At 58.8% G+C, this 24,164-nt stretch overlaps 1 protein-coding gene across 1 annotated transcript; it reads left to right on the top strand.

Moving 5' to 3' along the window:
* Window positions 1-16,124: 16,124 nt before the first annotated feature.
* DUSP7 (dual specificity phosphatase 7) lies at window positions 16,125-23,451 on the top strand. The gene is made up of 3 exons (XM_060110745.1): window positions 16,125-16,719; window positions 18,206-18,640; window positions 21,410-23,451. The coding sequence occupies exons 1-3, from the start codon at window positions 16,203-16,205 to the stop codon at window positions 21,715-21,717; spliced, it is 1,260 nt and encodes a 419-aa protein (XP_059966728.1). The 5' UTR covers window positions 16,125-16,202; the 3' UTR covers window positions 21,718-23,451.
* Window positions 23,452-24,164: the final 713 nt, after the last annotated feature.

The following is a 24,164-nucleotide window of genomic DNA, read 5'->3' as shown; positions in this document are numbered from 1 at the left end:
CCTCAACGATCTGCTCAAGATGGGCCCCTGATGGCTCCAGCCTTAACTGGTGGGTGGCCATTTAAGCGGGACAGAACTGGGCCCCGGGGTTTTCTCCAAGCACCCCCTCTCCACCCCACCCCGCCCCATGCTGCCGAGGAGGGAACCACTTTGCCAAGGCGGCAGTGTCAGGCTGGCGGGCCCCAGCTCACTTCCTGTGAGCATCACCTCCCTGACACAGGGCCTTGTCCTGTTGCTGAGTGGCCTCCAGCCCTCAGTGAGAACCCCGGGCTCACTCTGGCAGCCACTCTGGGGGAGGTCTCTCTAGAGGCCCAGAACGTGGGGCGCTCACAGCCGTGCTTGAGATGAGACCGGAGTCAGGCCAGACAGCCTGGGGCAAAGCCATGAGGAAACTTTCTGTGCCGGCCCCTCCTCCGCTGGCAGTTGCTGTGTGGAAACGCTCTCCCCAGACCCTATTTACAGAGCAAGGCTGGGGAGTGGTTTCACTTCAGGTGAGGCCACCTCGAGCCCCTTCTGCCCGGGCGCTGCCTGTAGCAGGAGGCCTCCCCCCGCCCCCACTGTCTCCTACCACCCATGAGAAATCTGAGCACTGTCGGACGGGGACCCTGGACAGGAGAGGAAATCGTCTTCCGGCAGCTTTCCTTTCTCAGTCCTAAGCTACTCTGGCAGGCACAAGTGCCCCTTCCTGCAAGTGGGACTTTGGTGTCTCTCATGGGTGCTCCGTGGGCAGAGGCTTGGCCCGTGTCAGCAGTGTCACTCAGCCAACATACTGACAGCAGCCCCTGGCCATCTCCATCCTTCCTCAGCTGGGCACCTGGACTCAGCTTAGGAATGGAGACTGACTTCAGAGCTGTGGCCGTCCCTGAGCACCTGGGGCCCACGTTCACCCAGTCCATGTTGTTCTCCTGGTCTCAGTCCTGGCCAAGGGCACAGGTGCCCTGCAGCTGCTCTGCTCAACTGGCCTCTCTTCCAGATCTCTGCCCTGCCCCTGCCCTTCCCCGGCTAGGCTCAACCCAGGGCCTTGCCTTGACCTGGCAGGCCTCCCTGGAACCATCCAGCTGCCCCAGAAGCCCCTGTGGTACCCCCCGCCACCTCTGCACCGAGCCCCTCAAACTGACCCCAGCCAGAGCCGCCTGGGGACATGCCCTCATGCCCACGGTTGGGATGGGAGTGCTGATCGTGTTCCCCGGGGCCAGCACACCCCCCACCCCTACCCTCGCCCCCAGGATCATTCTCCATGACAGCTGCTGCTGGATTGGCTCCCCCAGAAGCCTCTGGAACTTGGAGCTAGAGAAGCAATGTAATTAGTCTTCCCAGACCCTCCAGGCAGCAGCTCACATGTGCCTGCTAACTGGAAACAGAAGGTGCTTTCTGTTGCAGAGGCCTGGGCTGGCCCGCGTCTGGGCTGCTGCTGTGGGACTTCTTGGCTGCAACTGTGAAGTTGACCTTTGCTCCCAGGATTGCCCTGGTTCTGGGGTTGGGTCCAGTTCCCCTCATAGTTGGGGTGTGCTAGGGAATAGGGCCGTTTGTGAGGTTCTACAAGGATGCCCATGCCCTTTGAGACATGTCCCAAAGTCTCCTTTTTTTCCAGTTTTAATATTTTTTTATTGAAGTATAGTTGATTTACAGTGTTGTTAATTTCTGCTATATGGCAAGGTGATTCAGCTATACATGTATATATACATTCATTTTTTTTAATATTCTTTTCCATTATGGTTTATCATAGGATTTTTGTTGTTGTTGTTTGGGGCTGTGTCAGGTCTTAGCTGCGGCACGCGGGATCTTCATTGTGGCATGCGGGATCTTTCATTGTGGCATGCAGGCTTCTCTCTAGTTGTGGCCCACAGGCTCCAGGCTGCACGGGCTCTCTAGTTGTGGTGCATGGGCTCCAGAGCACACGGGCTCAGTAGTTGCGGTCCACGGGATTAGTTGCCCCGTGGCACGTGGGATCTTAGTTCCCCGACCAGGGTTCGAACCCATGTCCCCTGCTTTGGAAGGCAGATTCTTAACCACTGGACCACCAGGGAAGTTCCATATCATAGGATATTGAATATAGTGCTCTGTGCTATACAATAGGACCTTGTTTATCCACTCTCTATATAAAAGCTTATATCTGCTAACCCCAAACTCCCACTCCATCCCTCCCCTAACCCCCTCCCCCTTGGCAACCACAAGTCTGTTCTCTGTGTCTGTGATTCTGTTTCTGTTTCATAGATGGGTTCACTTGTGTCATATTTTAGATTCCACATATAAGTGATATCATATGGTATTGGTCTTTTTGTCTGACTTACTTCATTTAGTAGGATAATCTCTAGTTGTGTCCATGTTGCTGCAAATGGCATTATTTCGTTCTTTTTTATGGCTGAGTAGTATTCCATTGTGTATATGTACCACATCTTCTTTATCCATCCATCCATCGATGGACATTTAGGTTGTGTCCATGTCTTGGCTATTGTGAATAGTGCTGCTATGAACATAGGCCTGCATGTACCTTTTTGAATTCTAGTTTTGTCTGGATATATGCCCAGGAGTGGGATTGCTGGATCATATGGTAATTCTATTTTTAGTTTTCTGAGGAACCTCCATACTGTTTTCCATAGTGGCTGCAGCAACTTACATTCCCACCAACAGTGTGGGAGGGTTTCCTTTTCTCCACACCCTCTCCAGCATTTTTTTTTAATTTAATTTTTTATTTTTGGCTGTGTTGGGTCTTTGTTGCTGCACCGAGCTTTCTCTAGTTGCGGCGAGTGGGGGCTACTCTTCGTTGCGGCGCGTGGGCTTCTCATTGTGGTGGCTTCTCATTGCGGAGCACGGGCTCTAGGTGCGCGGGCTTCAGTAGTTGTGGCACGAGGGCTCAGTAGTTGTGGCTCATGGGCTTAGTTGCTCCACGGCATGTGGGATCTTCCCAGACCAGGGCTCGAACCCATGTCCCCTGCATTGGCAGGCGGATTCTTAACCACTGTGCCACCAGGGAAGTCCCTCCAGCATGTATTGTTTGTAGACTTCTTTTTTTTTTTGCGGTACGCGGGCCTCTCACTGCTGTGGCCTCTCCCGCTGCGGAGCACAGGCTCCGGACACGCAAGCTCAGCGGCCATGGCTCACGGGCCCAGCCGCTCCGCGGCATGTGGGATCTTCCCAGACCGGGGCACGAACCCACGTCCCCTGCATCGGCAGGCGGACTCCCAGCCACTGCGCCACCAGGGAAGCCCTGTTTGTAAACTTTTTTTTTTTTTTTTTTTTTTTTTTTTTTTTGCGGTATGCAGGCCTCTCACTGTCGTGGCCTCCCCCGTTGCGGAGCACAGGCTCCGGACGCGCAGGCTCCGGACGCGCAGGCTCAGCGGCCATGGCTCACGGGCCATGGCTCACGGGCCCAGCCGCTCCGCGGCATATGGGATCCTCCCAGACCGGGGCACGAACCCGTATCCCCTGCATCGGCAGGCGGACTCTCAACCACTTGCGCCACCAGGGAGGCCCCTGTTTGTAGACTTTTTGATGATGGCCATTCTGACTGGTGTGAGGTGATACCTCGCTGTAGTTTTTTCTTTTTTTTTTTTTTTTTAATTTATTTATTTATTTTTGGCTGCATTGGGTCTCCGTTACTGCACATGGGCTTTCTCTAGTTGTGGTGAGCAGGGGCTACTCTTCGTTGCGGTGTGCAGGCTTCTCTTGTTGCGGAGCATGGGCTCTAGAGCGCGGGCTCAGTAGTTGTGGCACGTGGGCTGCTTAGTTGCTCCACAGCATGTGGGATCTTCCCGGACCAGGGCTTGAACCCGTGTCTCCTGCATTGGCAGGCAGATTCTTAACCACTGTGCCACCAGGGAAGCCCTCGCTGTAGTTTTGATTTGCATTTCTCTAATAATCAGCGATGTTGAGCATCTTTTCATGTGCCTATTGGCCATCTGTATTTCCTCCCAAAGCTCCTGTTGGGATAATTGCCTCTGGTTTGGGGGAACCTCAGCTATGGAGGCCCCTCTGGTGAGGGAAGGGGGCTTAGGCTGGGTCAGGTCAGGTGACAGCCCTTCTAATCTGCCCATCACTCAGGCCATCCCAGAGCTAGCCCCCCAAGGAGCCAGGACCTGCTGAGATGTTGCCTGCTCCTTTCCTGCCTGGTCTGCTTCTGCCCTTAGCCCACTCCCTCTGTTCTCAACATAGCAGCCAGAGTCGGCTAAGCCGTAAGATTAAAAAATAATTAAAAGTGAATTTGTAAGATCGTTCATGCCATCCCTGCTCAACCCCTTCCAGCAGTTCCCCAGCCTCCTTCAAGTATAGGCCACAATGCTCACCACAGCCAAGAGGCCCTACTCAATCCTGCCCATTCCCCCACCCCCGTCTCCTACCACCCTCCACCCTCCCTTCATGCCCCTCCCACCACACCAGCCTCCTGATTATTCCTTGGACACACCAGGAACATTCCAGCCCCAGGGCCTTTGTACCTACTGTCCCTACTGCCAGGAATGCTCTGACTTCACCTTTCCATGCCTTGGCCTCCTCATCCACAACATGGGGAAAGAGTAGTACTGGCCTCACAGGGCTGTGGGAAAGATTTGCTCTCACAATTCACACAAAGCTCTAAGAACAGCCTTTGTGCCTTCAGGGCTCCGATCCATGGCCTGGGGAGGTGGCTGGAGGTGGGTAGGGGCTGAAGGTCTGGGCCCCCAGCATCAGAATCCTACAGGCCAGCCATCTGGCTACAAGGCCTACTCCAGGCTCAGCCTTGGTCAGCTGACTAGAAACCTGGGGTTCAACCAGTGTTCCTGGGAGGGACAACCACTGTACCCCATGAGGCCCTCAGTCTGCTCCCTAACCGCCATGGGTCTCTCACTGGACATCCCAATCCGCATGCCAACATGGCTCCTAGACAGCCTTTTCCTAATGAGGCTTCCAGCCACCAGGCCAATCTGAATGGCCAGGCACAGCCCCCACTGGACAGGGAGGGAGGGTGGGGCAGCCAACCCACATGCCAGGCTTCGCTGTCCACCCGCTAGCCAAGAGGGGCAAAGGTGGGGGTCAGGGCTGACAGGTCAGTGGCCTCGCTGCATCCAGGGCTCTCTGATTGGGTAGGGGTAGCTGGGCTGGATCTGAATGTGGATCTTGCTGCTGGTCAGCTGGCTGGCTGTGGAGGGGCTTCATCATGCCCCCATGGGCCCTCCCACCCACCTGGTTCTATCCTGCCTCTAATGGCTCAGAACCCCAGTCAAGCAGGGCCAAGGATTTGGGGCTTTTTCTGCCTGGAGAGGAGTGGGCCCTCTAAGGGGTCTCCCCCCAAGACTGCTGGCCTGGGGGCCTCCTGCAGGGGCTGGGAGCCTGGCAGCCACCTTGTGGGGGTGGGCACAAGACTTCTGGGGAGAGTCTTCCCTCCACTCCCCCTCCCCCTGGCTTCCTCCTCCAAACACATGTTTCCAGTCCCCTCTCAGGCCCCTCTCCCCCTCCCCCAGCCCCTTCCCATTTCCTCTCAGAGGCCCTCACTCGCATGTGGAACTCATTAGGAGACCCTCAGAGCTTGTAACCCAACTCTGGCCTGGGCTTGAGGAGGGGGCCCTGTCCACAGCCCCCATGCTGAGAGGACCAGCCTCCCCGTCTGGCCCGTCTGGCCCTGTGCAGCCTTGAGCTAGAGACTACAGGAGCTGGTCATGGCCAAGAGCTGGCTGGTGCTGGTTGGGGGAAGCTGGTCAGGCATCCGGCTCATCTCTGCCCGGTGCCCATTTAATCGTCCTAGCCTCCCCAGGAGCCAGGCTGGGATGGCAGTCGGACCTGCTGGTGAAAAGCAGACCTCAGGGTACCTAGAGCTGGCCAGAGGGAGGGTGTGGGATTCTGAGCAGCTACTTGATGATCCTCAGCTTCTCATCTGGGAGTGGAGATTATGCAAAAAACTGATGCTATGGTCACTAAAGTTTGGGAAATGCCAGATGAACAAAATTAAGCCAGCTATATCCCTGCAGGACTTCTCAGAGCCTTTAACACACTCCTATGCTATGCAGCTGGGGCCACAGAGTTCACAGTGTTTTTCAGACATTTGACCACATGACCCTCTTTATGAGGTGGGCCTAGCGTTCTGTGGGTCCCACTTTGGACAGTTCTACAGGAAGAGCCCTGAGGAGGCAGGAGCCATGGGTCAAAGCCCCCTGATGGGAAAGGCTCCCTGAGGGTCAGAGCAGGGGCTGTTGTCTGCTGGGTCTGAGCAAAGGGTGGGAATCGAATGGTGGTGACAGCTAAGGAAGGGTGAGCAGGAGGCAGCAGGGGGCTGGCGTGGCTGAGACTTGGAGGTAGGACCAGGCTGGAGCTGGGCCAGGGCCTGGTGACTCCACTTCCCTCCCTCATGGCAGGTGGGTAGGCAGGGGTGGACACAGAGGCAGAGGCATGAGGCTGGTGGGCAGGGCCTTGCTCCATGGGGTGTTGGGCATGTCCATGGCCCCACGTCAGCCTCAGGACAGGGCAGCCACCCGCTGCAGGGTCAGAAGAGTTGCTGTCTCCTCTGTCGCTGTTTCTCTTCCTGTTAGAACCAGCCTCTCTGCTCAGAGTCCGTTCTGCCCACACTCCCCGGCACAGCTGCTTACAAGCCCCCTTCCCAGGCCTCCCCTCCAGGACCCCTTCCCACAGGGGTCACTGCCTGCCCCCGGGGCCCTCTCCCCACTGTCCAGGCATAAGAGGGCTCAGCAGGGGGACATGAGCTCAGCCCTGGACTGAAGCCTTCACACAGCATGTTTCCTCCTGCCTCAACCAGCCTCGCATGGTGTACAGTACCCCATTCTATAGAGGAGGAAACAGGCCTGGAGAGGGGAGGCCGGTGGTGGAGTCAGCATTACAGGCAGGCTCCCCAGTCTCCACCTCTCCCATCTTACCCATGCCCTGTCCCAACACACATGGCACACTCACACCTTGATCATCTGAGGGCCACATCGGGTTGTCCTGCTATGTCCAGCGCAGGGTCTGGCAGGTGGTCAGCACTTGACCTCGTCTGGTACAGGTGTCAGGCCAAGGCACCCCTGCAGTGCATGGGGGTGGTTGAGAGTCTGTGCCCAGCCCCTTAGGCCAAAGAGGCCCTTCCCTCTGACAGTTCCGAGGCAGAACCTGCCTAGCTGCCCCGCAGCTAGGAGTTAGGGTAGGCAGAAGGTATTGCCCCACTTTATAGATGGAGAGGCTGGGGCACCTCCAGGGGCCACCCAAGTCCACAGCAGCACCCCAGATCCGGGGGTTCCAGCTCCCTCCTACGTGGGAGCTCTGTGTCCCAGTAGTGCTCATGGCCTGGGGAATTCAGCCACTCCCCAGCCTGAGTTCTTGGGCCTGGCCTATTGTTTCTGGGGAGGTTTTGACAGAGAGCTCCATCTCTGGCCAAACTGCCCTCTCAATGCCTCACCCCCACCAGCCCCGGTCTCGGAGCCACCCCTATGGCTCAGGCCAGAGGGCTGTCCCATCTGGCAGTGGGGGTCAGGGCAGTGCTGGCTTCTAATGGGAGACTGTATAAGCCATGGCAAGGGGCAGGGAGGTGGGAAGGGGGCCTTAAGCAGAGCTGATCCCTGGTCCTCCCTGTAACAACCTCAGAGGGCCCCACTAGGAGCCCTGAGAGTTCACTGGTCCCTCTCCTCTCCCAGGGGACCCTAGTCTTTGCAGGGAGGGAGTATCCCAGGTTTGGGGGCATGTACCCCTGTGGCAGGAATAGGGCTGGGTGAGGCCACATCAAGAAGGGGCGTTCCCCAGACTGCTTCCTAGTGCTGCCACCCGTGCCTGCCTACCTGGGAACATGGCACATCGAGCTCCAGGCGACCGCTGGACAGCTGAGCCCATACGGGATGGTGCTGGGCATGAAACCTAGGATAGGGCTGAGCGCGGAGGCCTCAACACAGCAACCTCATGTCAGGGCCAGGCCGGCTGGCTCCCAGGCCATTTCCCCAACCTCACCGTGGTCACATGCTCACCATCACTGTCACCATCAATGCCTTATAGGAGGAATTCCTGAAAAACGGCTGTGTGGACTGATGGGGAGGGGACCAGACAGGCCCAGGCTGGCAGTAGGCAGATGCTAATGAGGCAGTTAGGCCTGGCAGCTACAGCGAGACCTACCAGGCACCGCCCTTTGGCCCACCCGAAGCAGACCCAGCCCAGACCCCTGGCACATCCGCCTGCCAGGTGCCCTGGGAATTCCCAGCCTCCTTCGCCCTCCCAGCCTCAGAGGTTGGATTGGCTTTACTGTCAGGAGTCTGCCACTGCTTGCTCTCCTAATCAAAACACCATAGCTGGTTTGGCAAAGACGGACCAGAGCACCACCCCAGACTCCATCATTGCTCCTTGCCTTTGCTCTGGCTGGGAATCCCTGCCCGAGTCACCCTCCTGCACCCCACCCCTGCTCAAACCACTGGGGCTCCAGGCCCTTCCTGGCAGAGGTGGCTTCAGAAGGATCAGAAGCTTCAAGTGGGAGGCCAAGGGTGATACGGTTGCCAGAGGCCAGCAGCTAAGGACCCCTGCTCCCCTAAAGCCCTGGCTTCCATCCCTCAGAGTCCCAGGTGGGCTCATGAGGTGCTGCCCACAAGCCCTAAAGTGTCATAAAATGGAGGGGAGATCAGCCCAGGGCAAAGATTCTGGGGAGCAGCATACAAGAGGAAAGGGCTCGCCTTTACCTACGACTTTGGGGCAGGGAACCAGCCCAGCCAGACTTACCTGAGTCCTTTTCCTCTCTCCTCTGCCTTCCTCCAAACCCCAAGGAAATCAGAGCCAGCTGCCTGGTTTCTTGGGTCTGTTGAGCTGTTTCTCCTGGCCCTCTAGGGATGACCTCAGTGTCAGCAGATGGGGCTTCCCCCACCCATCCCAGCCCCTCTTCCAGGCTCGAGAGTGGTGGTATGCAGGACTGGAACCCAGGCTTGGGACATGAGGGACCCTTGGGTCCACCAGGAGGTGGGAGTTTGGGCTCATTCTGCAGAGGAAGTATAAGCTGCACCAGAGTTGGGGGTGGAGTGCTCTCTCTGAAACAGGGAAATTGAGGCCTGCAGCCCAAGGACAGGGATGAGGCCCTGCCAGGCATGGTGGGAGCAGGGAGCCATCCCTTCATGGTAAGAAGCCTTCTGACTCTGGGCAGGTCATTCAGGACTGGCTGAGGCCCAAGTGGAGAATGGAAGTGAGAGGTTTCTGGAATCCTCCAGTGTGGCAGAGAAGGGCCAAAGGCATTTTAAATCACAGGACCATGTGCTCATGGCTGACAACACAGAGTCCAGAAAGAAGGCGGGATCCCAGTTCTGACTCATCCACTTCCCGTTGCCCCCCCGCCCCGGCTCTGGAGGATGAGCTGGTTTGGGGGGAAGGATAAGCAGGTAGTCAAAGGAAAGAGCCAGGACAGGAGGGCTCCAGCAGGCAGACCAGTGAGTGCAAAGGCCCTGAAGAGAGAGCAGGCAAGATGATGTAGGGCCCTGGGCTGGGCAACCAGAGAATCCTGGACCCTGATGGGAGGCGAGGAGGTGGGGAGAGGGGCCGTGCTGGCCTGTGCCGGACGGTGGGAAGCTTCAGAGCAGGGGAGGACCAGGTCTGATTCTCAAAAGATCCCTCTGGCTGCTGGGTGGGGAATGGACTGTGGGGATGGAACAGGGGGCTGTGAAGGAGGCTAGGGAGATGGTCCACGGGAGAGAGAGGAGGGCCTGGACTGTGTAGTGACAGTGGACAGATTCTGGGTAGGGAAGGCTTAGCCATGGAAATAGAAAGAGCATTTGATAGCACACATGCTATGTGCAGGATACAGCCCCCTCTCCTTATGGGACGAGTAGCTTGACCATGCCCCCACCCTGCCAGTGTTGGCCCCCTTCCACCCCAGTGATGGGAAACAGCTGGTAGAGCAAGGGGTTCCCTGTAGAGCCTGGAATCAGGTAAGAGCCAGCTGGAAACCCCTGGGCTGGGGGAAAGGAGCTCTGGGTTCTTAGTCTGGGGCCCAGCCCCCTGCCACAACTGGGGTTGTAACCATGGGCCTTAGTTTCCCCACCTGTCAAATGAGTTGACAGCCCGCCCAGGGCTGGTGCAAAGCCTGGACATGGGGCCAGAAGGAAACAAAACTTGAAACTGTCAGGTGGGCTCCTGATCAGTAAGACCACAGGGGCCTGTGTGTGGGAGCCCCAGGCCGGCATATCCACCCTCCTACCAGACCGTCCTTCCCACTTGCTCGTGTTTATATGTTTCCTTCCCATCACCTGGGCCACGATGACTCACCCCAGGCCCCATGGGTAAGTGAGTAGCTGGCTGGGGCTGGAGCCAGACCCTTGGGCAAGATATTTCCCTTCTTAGGCCTCAGTTTTCTCATCTGTAGAATGGACAGACAAGCCCTGCTCTGCTCACCTCACTGGGGCCTCTGGGGCAATGCGGGGCTGAGTTGGCGAACACTTCACTGGCATGGGGGCCATGGGGTAGGGCCTTTGTGCTGGGATCAGGCCTGCTTGACATCAGTCCCAAGTCAGCCAGCCCCGAGCAGGCCTTGAAATGTTCACTTGCCCAGGCTGACGCCCAGCAGACCCCCATACTCTGAGGGGAACCCCATGCCCAAGAGAGCTTGGAACAGAGGGCAGCTGGGGTCATGAGAAAGGCCTGGCTGTGCCCCAGGACTCTGCGTGACCACATGGGGACTCCAGTGATGAAGGGAGGCTCATACAGGGGAAGTCGCAGAGGGGAGGCTCCACTGGGTAGAGAGTGGAAAATGCTGGGCCCTGCAGGGGAGGACTCGGAGCAGGGGCAGACTCTGCTGAGGTTAAGCAGGGCAGGCTTCTTGAGGCCATGGCCCCTCAGAAGCTGGAGATAATTTCGGGGGTGGGCATGGAATGAGGAAGTGTGTGGAGGCAGGGGTGCTGTGTCTGGGGCACCGAGGAGGAAGTCAGAGTGAAGTGACCTGGGGGTGGGGACAGAGAAGCATAGCTGGTCTGGCTATGAATTGAGACGTTAGCAAAAAGGTTTTACCTACCGTGTCTACCACAGTTGATCAACTGGTCCTGCCTGTTTGGAAGGGTTTTCAGGCCAGAGGATGGTTCAGCAAGTCCTGTGATTGACTAGTAATGCCTGCCAGGGATGAAACGTGGCTGAGTGGCGAGTCTTCCACACTGAGGCAGGCCCCAGTGGGCTGGTGTGTGGCTGGGAAAGGCACACTCTCAAGTGAGTAGCCCCAGGGAGTCCACCTGGGGAGGTTGGCCAAGGGCCTGCAGTCACTGCTGGGTGGAGAGCAGGGAGAGAGGAATTACATCTGTCTAGTTCCCCCTCTGAGGTCCCACTTCACTACCCTGCACACTCCCTTGCCCAGGGCAGGTGCTCAGAAAATGAGCCTGAATGAGAGGGGAGGCTCCTTCAGAGGCAAGGCTCTCTTCACTCTTCCCCTCCACCTTCTCCAGGTGGCTTTGGGGAGTTCCCAGATCTTCTAGGCCCTGGCTTCCATCCTGCCAGGTCTTGTTCTCTGATTTTCCTGGGTGTGGCCCTCTCTCTCACCTGCTCCCCAGGGCCCTGACCTCCTACCCCCTCTGCCCCAACACCTGGGCAGGGCAGGGAGAGGATGGATAGGCTGGGCCCCCAGCAGCAGAGCTGTCCCAGGCAACAGCTTCCCTGTGCCATGCTGCCATCACCCAGGGCCTGGCAGCCCCCTGCTGGGATGCAGGCTGGGATGGACTTCTGTTCCATCCAGAACTAGTCACCGCGGAGATCCCAGCAACGGCCAATATGGAAGGGTGAGCCCAGGTGACTGGAAGGCTGTGGGAGAAGAACATGGATTCCATCAGCCTGTAACAGCCTCTCTGGGTTATCTGTCTGTGGGCACCCCTCCAGCAAGACTGGCAAGTGCCCACACATACAGGGTCTGTTTGCATGTGTGCATATCACAGTGAGTGTGTGTGTACATGTGTACTGTACATTTCTGCACTCGTGCATAGGTCTGTATTTGTGTATTTCTACATACACACTTATGTGCCTGTGAGCATATATGCATGTATAGGTAGATCTATGGGTGTTTGGGCCTGTCTTATGTGTCCTTACGTGTGTGTGTGTGTATGTACACATGCATGGATGTGTACAGCCAGGAGTTCTGTGCAGGGCAGGAGAGTTGCCAGGCTTTTCACAGTCCACTCCTGGCCTGGCTTAGACACTACTTGTTCTGACCGTAACCCAGGCAGACACCTCACCAAGGGATGCAGGAGAAGCTGTCCCAAGGTTCAGGGGCAAGCAGAGTGACCCCTAGTCTGGGTTTCAGGCAGGGCTCTGATGGCACATCTCCCCAGCCTAGTGGAGCTGCCCTTGGCAGAGACTGGCTCTGTCACCAGCAGCAGGCATCATGGACTGGAGTGCCCTGCCCCAGCCCCTGCTCCAGCCCCTGCTCAGCTCTCATAGTGGGAAATAGACCTTGATTGGAAAGCTGCCCTCCTGGAAGCAAGGAGAAGCTCATCCCAAATTTGTGCTAGCCTCCTTAGGGTAGGAGGGCAAGAAACTGACCCTCCTCCCCTCCTGCCCCTCCAGCATATGCCATTCAAACATGCTGACCCATCTCTAAGAAATCCAGGGGCAACAGTGGGAAAAGGAAAGTCTGCTTCCAAGATGCTTAAACTATTCTTGGTGACACAGCTCCTGGGTCACCATGCCATGTGGACGTGTGTTTGGGGCGGGGGTGGTACACACCAGTTCATATATCTGTTCAGTTCACATCAAACATCCCACCATCACAGCTAAGCCTTGCCGGGCTGGGAAGCCCCCTTCACTGTGTGGCTCTGGGGCTGGATATGTGCAGACAGGGTAGGTAGCTCCAAACGTGCCTCATGGGTTTGGGCCTGGCAACTGGGGGACGAGGGATGAAACAGAGACAGCAGGAGGAGAAATGGCCTTGAGGAGGGGCAGGCATACCATTGGACATCCAAAGGGAGAAAGTCTGGTGGGCGGTGTAACCATGACTGTGATAGAGTTCAGAGCAAAGTTGGGGGGCAGGGGTCCTGAGATCATGGATCAGGGGGGCTAATCTAGCCTGGAGGATCAGAGGAAGCCTCCCTGAGGATGACACCTGAGCTGGGATATTCTAGAAGGCAGGCAAAGGGTGAGGGCAAAAAAATGTCCTGACTGAGGGAAGAGCGTGTGCAAAGGCCTGGAGGGGTGTGGGAGAGGGGTACAGCCCGAAGAGTTCAAACACACCCCACCCGCAGCTCCCCTCCTGAGACCCAATCACCCCCAGGGACCCACACCTGTTCTGGGGCCCCCCTGCCCCTCAGGGAGACCCTAGTGAGTGGGGCACCTCTCCCAGGGGCTGCAGGTGAGGGAGGGTCTGAACCTTGAAGGGCAGGAAAGGCCACATTCCTGAGGAGGAGGAATGTCTTTGATCCCAAGCTCTCGCCCAAGGTACCAGGTCCCCTCTCCCAGTATCCTTGAGGGAGGGTCACAGGTGCAGAGCAAGGCCCTGGGCAGGGGCAGCTCTGGCCTCTTGCGGTCTGACCATAGGCAAGTTCTTGTTATGCTCAAAGGGTTCTGTGTCTGTCCCTTGCCCCCTCCCCTAACACCCAAGGGCAGCCCTGCTGGGATCCACTTTACGCGTTGTGTCTAGCGGTTCAAGACTGGAGGCAGGGCTTCCACTCAGAAACCAAGGCTTTGGGGCTCTTCTCCAGCCAGGGTGATGGGGGCCCAGGACCACTGCAGCATCTCCCATGGCCAGGCTAATTCTCTTCCACCCCTTTGCTCACCCTGTCACCCCCTCCCCAGATGCTCTCCTTTCTCCTGTACTCAGTCAAACCCTGCCTCTTTTTACATCCCTGCGGGAGGATGCCCCCCACCCCCCCAGGGAGTCTTCCCAATTCCACACATCCTCACAGGTCTCTCCTCCAGGGTGGCTGTCCCCGCTAGAGGAGTCCAGAGGGTGAGGGAGACTAGGGAGCCATCACAAGCTAATGTGAGGGGTGGTGGGCCTCCTGCCCTCTTCCGGGAGGGGCTTCCTAGAGCACGGGGGATGGAGACTGGGGGGGCACAGTGGAGGGTCCCTTCGCAGTTATGCCCCCACTAGTGAGAACAATGGTCAACTCCTCATCAGGCACTGCTGTAGGCAAAGCTCCAACAGGCCCCCAACAAGCCCGTTGAGGAATGACTCACTGGCCAGCAGGTCCCCTCCCTTGTGGGTCTGCTCAGGCCTTTTGAGTGAGGTGCTGGTTGTCTCCATCCCTGACAACCAGCACCTGGACTAGCAGCCAAGGGGCCTGGCTTCAGAGAACCACCCTCCCAGCCTGACAGATTTGTGATGGACTGGTTGGGCACTGTCCAGACCAGCACGATCCCACGTGGGGAAAACTGAGGCCCAGAGAGGTGGGAACCATACTCGGGCCACACAACACGTCAGCAGGTGGCAGGGCAGAATCCACATCTGGGCCCCTCAGGCCCCGCCCGGGAGCCCTTTCCACTCGTCCTAGGTCCTCAGGGAAGTAGGCTCTGCCCAGCAACCCTAGGACAAGCCTGCGCGGGAGGCCAGAGACCTGATTCTCCTATCACCTCTCTGGGCATCGAATCTTGGGTGATAAGGCCACCTATGATTGCAATGCTGTCATCTTTCTGGGAGTGTGACTGGGGGAGAGATCCCTGCTTCTTTTCGACACAGCCCTGCAGTGGGATGAAACCCTTCACGTAGACTATCCTTCGCATGGACAAAGGGGGGGTGGAGGGAGGGAGGTGGGCAGCGGGGACTAACCCAGGGCCGCCCCTCTTCGTGCCTTCCTGTCAGCGGAAAGCTCAAATCCTGCGGGTTCCAGAAGCACACTCCCTTCGGCAAATCTCAAGCGCCACCGCCCTTCATCTCTGACGCTAACCTCCCTCCAGCTGGGTGTAGGGGCAAGGTGGCGGGGAGCCGACCAGCCTCGGGCAGAGTGGGAAGGATAAACCCCAAGGATGTGGGAGCACTCCGCCCAGCAGGGAACGGACCAGACGAACCGCAGGATCAGCCGCGAGCTCCCTCCCGACGCAGACAACCCTGACGGTAGGGAAAGTGCGGCAGGCCCTGCGCACGCGCACCGCTTGAGTCGAGCCGCTTTGTTCCAGCGCTACCTGCGGATCCATTCACCTACTCCGCCTAGGCAGCCTGCGAGCCGATACACAGCGCTCGCTGAGACCCCGCCCACTTCCCGCGCTGGGTGGAACTTTCGGCGGGCCCCGCCTTCCTCTCTCCGCCCCACCGTCTCCTTCGGCCGCGATTGGCCACCTGCGTGGCGCACTCCCGCCTACCGCGGAAGTTGATTGGTGCGTTGGGAGGTGGGAGGAGGAGAGCCGATTAAAGAGGATCCCCCAGCACCCGCTCCTGTGGAAAAGTCACGTGGCGCTTCACTCGGCGCCTGTCACCACCCCGCTTGTGAAGCTTCCTTAAAGGGCCCGCTCTCTCTTCCCAGGTCCTTTCAGGATTTCTTCACTGAAAGGAGGGTGGAGGGTGGCACGGCCTTGGGCCGTCCTACTCCGCCAGTCGCCTAGATGCTGATCTCCCCTCAGGCCTGCTGGGGTGAGACTACCTTCAGGTCTTCAAGCGTGTAGCCCTCATTGGGACTATGCAAGTTGCCAGAAACGGTGACCGCCTAAGCACAGGTCATGGCACGTAGTAGGCGTTCAACTTCCATTTGTTGAATGAACTCGCTGAGAATGAATGAATGGAGTTGACAGGAGGAGGGGGCTTTGGCTCAGCCTGATCGCCCCTTCCCTCCGCCCCATCCCCGGGGAAACTCTGCTTCCGTGAACGTAGGAAGGGGATGCCACGCGCAGGACGCCCCCAGGGCAGCCCTTCAGGGTAGGGCACAGAAGAGCTGGGAGCGCGGGATAGGGGACGCGAGAGGGTCTTGGCCGGGCCCCCAGGCGAGCATAATCAGTTCTGGGCCAGGCGAGACGGCGGCAGCGCTGAGGCGGGGCGAAGGCCGGGGCGCAGATCTCCGGGCGCACGGGACCGACCGCTCGCGCGCCCGCGTACCCCGTGGGGAGGGCGGCGGAGGTACGGCGCCTTTAAGCTCGGGCGCCGGCCCCGCGGCCCCGCCCCGCGGAGGACGCCTCGGCGCGCGGCCGTCCGAGACGCCGTTTAATTGGGACTGTCAGGCCGCGGCGCGCGCGGAGGGCCGGGCGGGACGGAGGCCGGGAGGCCGGGGCGGCGGGCGTGCAGCTCGGCGGGAGGCGGGCGCCCGGAGACGCGGCTGGGGCCCGCGCGGCCGGGGCGCCGTCCCAGGGCAGGGCTGCCCGGCCCCGGCCCCGGGCCGCCCGCGCTCCTCATGAAAAACCAGCTCCGCGGCCCCCCAGCGCGGGCGCACATGTCGGCCTCGGGGGCGTCGGCGGCTGGGGGCACCGGGGCGGGGTCGGAGCCCGGTGCGGGGTCTGGTTCCGGCGCCGGTACCGGGGCAGGCGCGGCGGCGGGTGCGGGGGCCATGCCTTGCAAGAGCGCCGAGTGGCTGCAGGAGGAGCTGGAGGCGCGCGGCGGCGCGTCCCTGCTGCTGCTCGACTGCCGGCCGCACGAGCTCTTCGAGTCGTCGCACATCGAGACGGCCATCAACCTGGCCATCCCGGGCCTCATGCTGCGCCGCTTGCGCAAGGGCAACCTGCCCATCCGCTCCATCATCCCCAACCACGCCGACAAGGAGCGTTTCGCTACGCGCTGCAAGGCGGCCACGGTGTTGCTCTACGACGAGGCCACGGCCGAGTGGCAACCAGAGCCTGGCGCTCCCGCTTCGGTGCTTGGCCTTCTCCTGCAAAAGCTGCGCGACGACGGCTGCCAGGCCTACTACCTCCAAGGTGAGGGCAGCGCCGAGACCCTGTCTGGGATTGGGGCTCTCCCGCGGCTCCCGGGTGCCCCAGCCGGAGGCCGCTTTCTCTCCCCGTGTCCAGCCTGCCCGGCCGGCGCCACGTCGCCCCCGGCCCGCATTCTCCTCTCCCGGGCGTCCGGCCCCAGCTGTGCGGGTTTAGGCTGACACGCGGGCCTCCTCTACACCCCTTTCTGGGCACGATCTAAGTGGGTCGAACAAACTTCTCCCTGCCTGGGCTTTCCTTTTTTCGTGTTGTTGGGGCCATGGCAGCTCCTGGGTTCCCCGTGAGCCCCTCAAAGGAGGGAGGGTCCCCTCCTGGGCACCCAAGTTCAGCTCCTACAGCCTGGAATGCGTGTTCCTGGAAGGCCACGGTTAGGACAGGAGCTTTTCATAATCGTCCCTGCCCCCGCCAGGGAATAGGGATCATTTGGGTTGGGGGACTCCGGGCATCCCCGCTTGGGTCTCATCACTTGGGAATCACCGCCTCTTGGAGGCGCTTGAGGCAGGGCTGTAAGCAGTGTTCCTTGCCCCAGCTCTGGTTTTCTGGGACCCCCAAGTCCTTAGCCTGCCACCCCAGAGATTGTGGAAGGGGGAGGCAGCGCTGGGAGGCGAGTGGCTGCAGCCGGTGTTTCCAATTAACATTCCAAAATGGCCTCTTGCTGGCAGCGGGGCGGGCAGGCGGGAGGGGAGAGGAGGCCTGCGGCACCCTCGGGCGCAGGGCCCATCCTTAGCTGCAAGGCGCTCCCCATTTCTTGTCCCTGTAAAGCCCCCAGCAGCCTCCCCTTCTGTGGGTCCAAGGCTTGGGGGAGACCTTGTGTTATAAGGGGGTGGGTTCTGGAGAGGTGGAATTGGGATCCCCTTTATGAACTTGCCCCTGCCGTGGGAAGGAGTCAGCAGATACCTTCACACTACTTCCCGTGTGGCTGAGAGTGGGGCTCAAGCACCCGATTCCCAGTCAGGGGGCCCAGGCCCTCTCTGCCTCTAGCTGACCCAGATGCAGCTCTGGCCCCTGCGGTCTCATCTATAAAAGGGGTTTGCAAACCCACAGGTGTTGGCCTGAGATGGGGTTGTTTGGTCTCCTTTACCGCTTAGCAGTTACTGAGCACCCATGGGTGCCAGGTGTGCATGGGAGCTGTGGAAGAGGAATGAGCTGGAGTCTGTCCTCAAGTGCCCTAAAGCTGGTTGTATGGGTGGGGCCCTGAAGCCCTACGGGTAAGGGTATGGAGCTCAGGCATGTTACTTTATCACCTGGGGCCTCAGTTTCCCCATCTGTGAAGTGGGTCGTAGGATAGTTGTGGAGAAGACAGGGGGAGGTACATGTGTAAATACGTAGCACCGCCCTTGTTGTCCATTGTTGGTGTTACGGTGCTTGCCGTGGGGAACCCTGGCTGCTGTTGGTCTTGTGCAGCCTGTTTGGTCTGGGGGCACTGGCATCGTCAGTCTCTCATCCAGTCCCTGTCTCATCCTGGCCACAGGTGGTTTCAACAAGTTCCAGACAGAGTACTCAGAACACTGCGAGACCAACGTGGACAGCTCGTCCTCACCGAGCGGCTCACCGCCCACCTCAGTGCTGGGTCTGGGGGGCCTACGCATCAGCTCTGACTGCTCAGATGGTGAGTCGGACAGAGAGCTGCCCAGCAGTGCCACCGAGTCAGACGGCAGCCCTGTGCCATCCAGCCAACCGGCCTTCCCTGTCCAGATCCTGCCCTACCTCTACCTCGGCTGCGCCAAGGACTCCACCAACCTGGATGTGCTCGGCAAGTACGGCATCAAGTATATCCTCAACGTCACGCCCAACCTGCCCAATGCCTTCGAGCACGGGGGCGAGTTCACCTACAAGCAGATCCCCATCTCTGACCACTGGAGCCAGAACCTCTCCCAGTTCTTCCCCGAGGCCATCAGCTTCATCGGTAAGTGCTGCTGCGCTTCGGGCAGGGTGGGCGGGCTTGCGCATCAAGGTGCGTATGGGACTCTGGGTGTTGCCCGTGCCTGGCTGGGTATCTCTGGGCCTGTCAAGACCTGTGTGTGCCCTGCATGTGCCAGCGTGAGTCACCAAGGCCCTCGGGGCCTGAGCAGTCCCCCGACTCCCAGGCTCCCCGCAGCTGTTGGAGCCTCGTGGACTCTGCTGTCCAGCTTGGGTTTTTCTGGCTGCGCTGTTTCGGGCTCAGCAAGCTGAAACATCCCAGCACTCAGACCTCCCACGGGTCTTGCTTGCTTTGCGTCACGCCTCAGTGCACATGTCTCTTTAGGGGCTGTCACGGAGTCTCTTTGGGCTTTACTGTGTACCTGAGGGGGCTAAAGTGTGGCCTGGAGCCAGAGGCCTACCCCAAACTGGCAGCTGTTGGAACGTGATGACCCAAAGGGCCTCGGCGGGGCCTCAGATGCTCCCGGCAGCCTGTGGGGCTTGCTTGGCATATAGGGGGTATTCAGAGAGTATGGGGAGAGGCTGAGGAAGCCCTCCCCAGAGTAGTGTGTTCTGCTGTCTGGCTTAGCGCCCTCTGAGCCCCCTGCATCCGCAGCCTCAGCTGACTCGGGTTCCTTATCTTTGACCTCGCATCCTGCTTTCTCCTTGGCCAGCTGGAGGCTGTTTAGATGGCAGGTCGTCTTTGGGTTCAGCTCTCACCCAGGATTCAGGAAAGGGATACAAGATCAGGGTGAATGTAAACCCTGGGCTCTCCGAGCCTGGTGACCCAGCGTTCTGTCCAGCCTCCGGTGGCAGGGAGGGGGTGGCCCGGCAGTCTTTTCCCTCTGGCGGCTATGTCCAGTGGAGGGCGTTTTGGTGTCAGCTGGGCTGGGCTCACGTTAATAACAGGAAGTGGGAGGCTTCCCCGCCTCATCCGCTTACTGGGAACCAAAAGTAGGTGCCTGGCTGGGAGGAAGGAAGGAAGCTGAGGCCTGGGGGAGGGGCTGTGTCGGGGGCTATCCAGAGCTTCCCAGCTCTGCTTGGGAGGACATGGCCCAGAGGGCTATGGGTGCCGCCTCAGCATTCGTGCTCTCCCCAGTGAAGAGGGGGGTTAAGAGGGGGCCCCCGGATTTCCCAGGGCTGAGCCTGGTTTGTAGGTGTTTTTATCCTTCTTGGAGGTCCCTTTACATCTGGGGAGGGGGACAGAACAGGGTGTAGAGGTGGGAGGAACCATACTCCCTTTTTGACAAGTGAAGGAATTGAAGCCCAAGCATCCCATAGACTCAGTGGGGCAGGATCAAGCACCAGCACCCCCAAGGCTCAGCCACACCCTTAGAGGGCTAAAAATAAAGCCAGCGGAAGTGGTTTTACTCTGGATCACCCAGGAGTGGGTTTGGGGACCAGGCCTTCCCCTTATCTTGATGTGTCACCACTGAAGGCTTGTCTCCACTATCTCCTTCTCCTGCCCCAAATCTAAAGGTCAGACAACGTGGTTCCATGTGAATCAATGACATCGGTCTCTTCCCCCGCTGGTCTGGCCCCCAGTTGGTCCCCGAGTCTGGATTAAGCACCTACTGCATGCTTTGCCCTGGGAACCCTCATGTGGGCTTAGGGAAGGGAAGTCCTGCCAGGCCAGAGGCAGTGAGCGCCATATGAGGAACAATTTGTGAACCTGTGGCATTTTGTAGGAGTGCATCTTGAAGGAGTGTACCTGGCTCCCAGTGAGCTCAGGCGGGGACCTTGGGAACCCCAGGCCTACCTCTTGTTAATCTGTGCCCCTGGCACAGCTATGGCACGGAGATGCAGCTGTGCTCGGGTCTAGGGGAGGAGAGATTACAGGATTGAGTTGGCCGGTGGCTCAACCAGTATTTGAGCTCCTACTGCGTGTCAGGCGTAGGAGTCTGAGCACCGCACTGGGGGAATCTGGGAGGAGCGGTGGAGGGGAGAGTTGGCAGAACTTGGTTGGCTGTGGTGGGAGATGTCGCTGGCACATGGGCCAGGGAAAGGTCTAGTAAGTGGGCTGGGTAGGCCCCACATAAGCAAACCCCACTCGTGAAACTAGGCGCGGCCCTGGTCCCAGTCCCTGGCTATTCCGGAGCAGGACTAAGGCCCCGGGGACTGGCTGGGCCCAGGGCAGAGTTGAGTGCTGCCCGCCGTTCCCTTGTGGAGGAGCCTCCATGAGGCCTGCTTCCAAGGAGGCTCTCGGGGGCACCTATGGAAGCTGCCCCAGGAGAGCAAGCTCAGCCCTGAGCCCCAGCTCGTGGGCTAGCAGGGGGTGAGTGCTACGAGCTAGGAGGAACCTTTGTGTGACCTTGTGCTCGTCATTTGGTCTCTGTGCCTGTGCCCTCATTTATAAAATTAGCTTGGTAGCCATGGTGCAGATGACCTGAGAGGCTGCAGGTGACACCTTGGCATGTAGCAGCACACGGTTATAGCAGCAGTAGGACTAGCAGTGATCACAGTGTTTGTGGCGCCCTCCCTTGGCTCACGTCCTTCTGAGAGCACTGTGAGTAAGCAGGCCCTCTGACAGAAGGTCGAGGTGCAGGAATGTCCAGTGACTTGGAGCTACTGTATGGCAGAGCCCTCTCCATATAGTCATGCTCTTGACCTCGACCCCAAGTTGCTGTCCCACCCACCTGGGACTTCACCAGGTCACTTGAGAGTCGGGAGGCACCAGCCAGTCACCATGCTGCCCCCAGCCCCACCCGTGCCCCAGCCCCCACTGCGGTGGCTCCCTGGAGGAGGTGCTGCCCTGACCCGTGCCTGTGTGTTTCAGACGAGGCCCGCTCCAAGAAGTGCGGTGTCCTGGTGCACTGCCTGGCAGGCATCAGCCGCTCGGTGACGGTCACGGTGGCCTACCTGATGCAGAAGATGAACCTGTCGCTCAATGATGCCTACGACTTTGTCAAGAGGAAAAAGTCCAACATCTCACCCAACTTCAACTTTATGGGGCAGCTGCTGGACTTCGAGCGGACGCTGGGGCTGAGCAGCCCGTGTGACAACCACACCCCCAGCGAGCAGCTCTACTTCTCCACGCCCACCAACCACAACCTGTTCCCACTCAACACGCTCGAGTCCACGTGAGGCCGGGGGCACGGGGCAACGGGCCAGCCCCTCCCGGGCCCCCACAGGGCCCGCAGGGAGGGCCCACGCCTGCTGCCTCTGGCGTGAGGAACCCGGACATCGCCTGTGCCCAGAGGTGAGCGTCCCTCACCATCCCGGGGAGGGTGCGGCCCACAGCCAGGCCTCCCCCGGCAGGACTTTCCGGAGGGGCCCTCAGCTCTCAGACTTTGGGAGTCCAGCGGGGCCTCGTCCTTGTCCCAGGACACTCCTTTCTGCTGATGGCCCAGCCAGTTTGGCTATTTTTTTTTTAAAGACACATCCATGGACCTGAGTTTACTTTTTATTTTTGGCAGGTAAATCCGAGCTCCCTGGAGCAGAGAGAGTGTTCAAGCTCTTCTTGATTTTTCTTTTTTAATGAAAAGTGTTATTTTCAGGCTACATGCAACAGTGGATTGTATAAACCAGTATTTCATCCCTTTCTTGATCCTGCGAGAGAGAGAGAGAGAAGTGTTATCAGTTTGTTTTTCTTCTTATTTCAAAAAGCAATTCTTGGGTTTTTGTTTTTAATGGAAAAGACAAACCCCGCGTTGATCTTGACCAAAAGCGTTTTGCACATGTGTGAAGCCTCCGTTTCCGCAGCGGCCCTTAAAGGGGTGGTTCGCTGCTCTCGCCAGCTTTGGACTCCCAGGCCTGCCCACACCTCCCACCTCGGCCCAGCCTGACCTGGCGCTGCATTTGCCTGTGATGACTGCCGCGAGTGGTGAGTGGTGGGCTGGACAGGTGGCCTTTGCATTCTCTGCCCACCCAACTGCCCTTCTGGTGGTCCCTGCCAACTGCCCCAGGCAGCAGAGGGAGGCCCTGCCGCTGTCCTGCTGGAGGTGGGGCCACAGGGGGCTGCCATGCAGTAGCATTAACCCTCTGGGCTCAGCCCCGAGGGGGGCCTGGGCCCCAGGCCCTTTTTATATGTACCCACTACTTCTGTCTCTTCCTCTCTCTGTTTGTAGCTGAGGGTGCAGGCCCAGTGGCTCAGGGGGCGCCCAGCCCTGCCTCCCCCAGGTCTCTTCCCTCACCCTGGTTGTTGCTTTGGTTCAGCTGCCACTCCCAGCCCCCTCGACCCGTGAAAGCCTGCCCTGTGCTCATCTTGCCCCTGCCTTCTATTAAGAAACTCGCAGCCATTTCAATCCCAGGGCAGGGGTGGGCAGCGAGGATGGACAAGGAAAGGGGTGTGAGGCTCTGTCCATCCCTCCACCCCCATATCCACAGAACAAAGCCACGGATTCCGTTATCCTCCTCCAGTTTTGTTCCTTCTCCAACCTCAGTTCTCCCAGGTGTCAGGACTGCATGGGGCCCGGGGTGGGGTGAGCAGTCGGGCTGGGGTCCCTGAGCGAGCCAGCACTCAGCATGTGAGCAAGGCCACGGAAACTCCGCCCCCACTGCAGCTTACCTCACAGGGGTGGTTTTCAGGGATTCTTTAAGGCAGCAGATTAAAATCTTGCCACAGTCAAGAAATTGACAAAAAGCTTCCATGCTGTACATGGTTCTCTCTCTTTTTTACCTTTAAAAAGAAAAACCCAGAAAGATGCATCAGATTTGTGTAAATGAGGGTATGCCAAGAGGGTGGCCAGTTTTGCTTTATGAACTTATGAAGGAAAATTTGTGACCCTACATATATATACACACACATACATATATATATCCCGATCCAGCAACGGGACTTTGTTTATATTGCAAATAAATATTATTTTTTCTTTAAAACGAGTTGTGTCTGATAAGGGCCAGGGGTGGAGGCAGTGAGGAGGGGCACTGTGGCCAGTATCCCAGTGCCTGCTCTGAGAGAGGCAGCAGCCTGATGATCCTGCCTGGGGCCTGTTGGGCACTTGCTTTGACTGGTTGGAGGTGCCCAAAGCTGGGAGGAGCGGCTGGGGTGTGGGCATTTCCCCAGCCCCTCAGGCGCAGGCAGGCAGGGGCATCTGGGCTTTCTCCATGTGCTTTGGCCCACTGGTTGACAGATCAAGGCTTGGAGAGGTTTTATGGACCAAGGTTACAGAACTGAGCCTCTGCTCGCCCAGAACCGCCCAAGGCTGTCCACTTGGACATTGCCCAGACTGCCCAAGCGCTCCAGGCTCCTGACCTGCCCCCCTGCGGCCCCGGCACCCTGACCCTTTCTCTTGCTGCTCTTGTGGACGGGACATGGGGTGTGCCTTTATCAACCTCCCTCCTTCCCCCTCTGTCCCTGGGGTGCCTGTAGGACGTGAAGCCTGGTCAGTGAGCAGGCCAGCCCTGCTTTGCTCCTCAGGAGCTGGGTGGCCTCAGACAGGTCCCTCAGCCTCCCTGAGCCTCAGTATCCATTTCTGTACAGTGGAGCCAGTCACACCCAAATACCCAGTGCTTTTCACGTTCGGGCACGATGAACACCTGATGTTCATTTCCTGGTCTGGACCTGGGCCTGCAGGGAGGGCTAGGCTGTG

Source organism: Mesoplodon densirostris, chromosome 10 (assembly GCF_025265405.1).
Source record: "Mesoplodon densirostris isolate mMesDen1 chromosome 10, mMesDen1 primary haplotype, whole genome shotgun sequence".
Taxonomy (NCBI): domain Eukaryota; kingdom Metazoa; phylum Chordata; class Mammalia; order Artiodactyla; family Ziphiidae; genus Mesoplodon; species Mesoplodon densirostris.
The sequence above is the reverse complement of the archived record's forward strand: the minus strand, read 5'-3'. Positions and strand labels throughout refer to the sequence as shown.

What these genes read in the sequence shown, in the direction of transcription:
- DUSP7 (XM_060110745.1), top strand. Translation starts at nt 16,203, where the DNA reads ATGAAAAACCAGCTCCGCGGCCCCCCAGCGCGGGCGCACATGTCGGCC. An exon ending in CCAGGCCTACTACCTCCAAG is followed by an intron (nt 16,720 to 18,205) that starts GTGAGGGCAGCG and finishes TCCTGGCCACAG; the next exon opens with GTGGTTTCAACAAGTTCCAG. An exon ending in CGAGGCCATCAGCTTCATCG is followed by an intron (nt 18,641 to 21,409) that starts GTAAGTGCTGCT and finishes TGTGTGTTTCAG; the next exon opens with ACGAGGCCCGCTCCAAGAAG.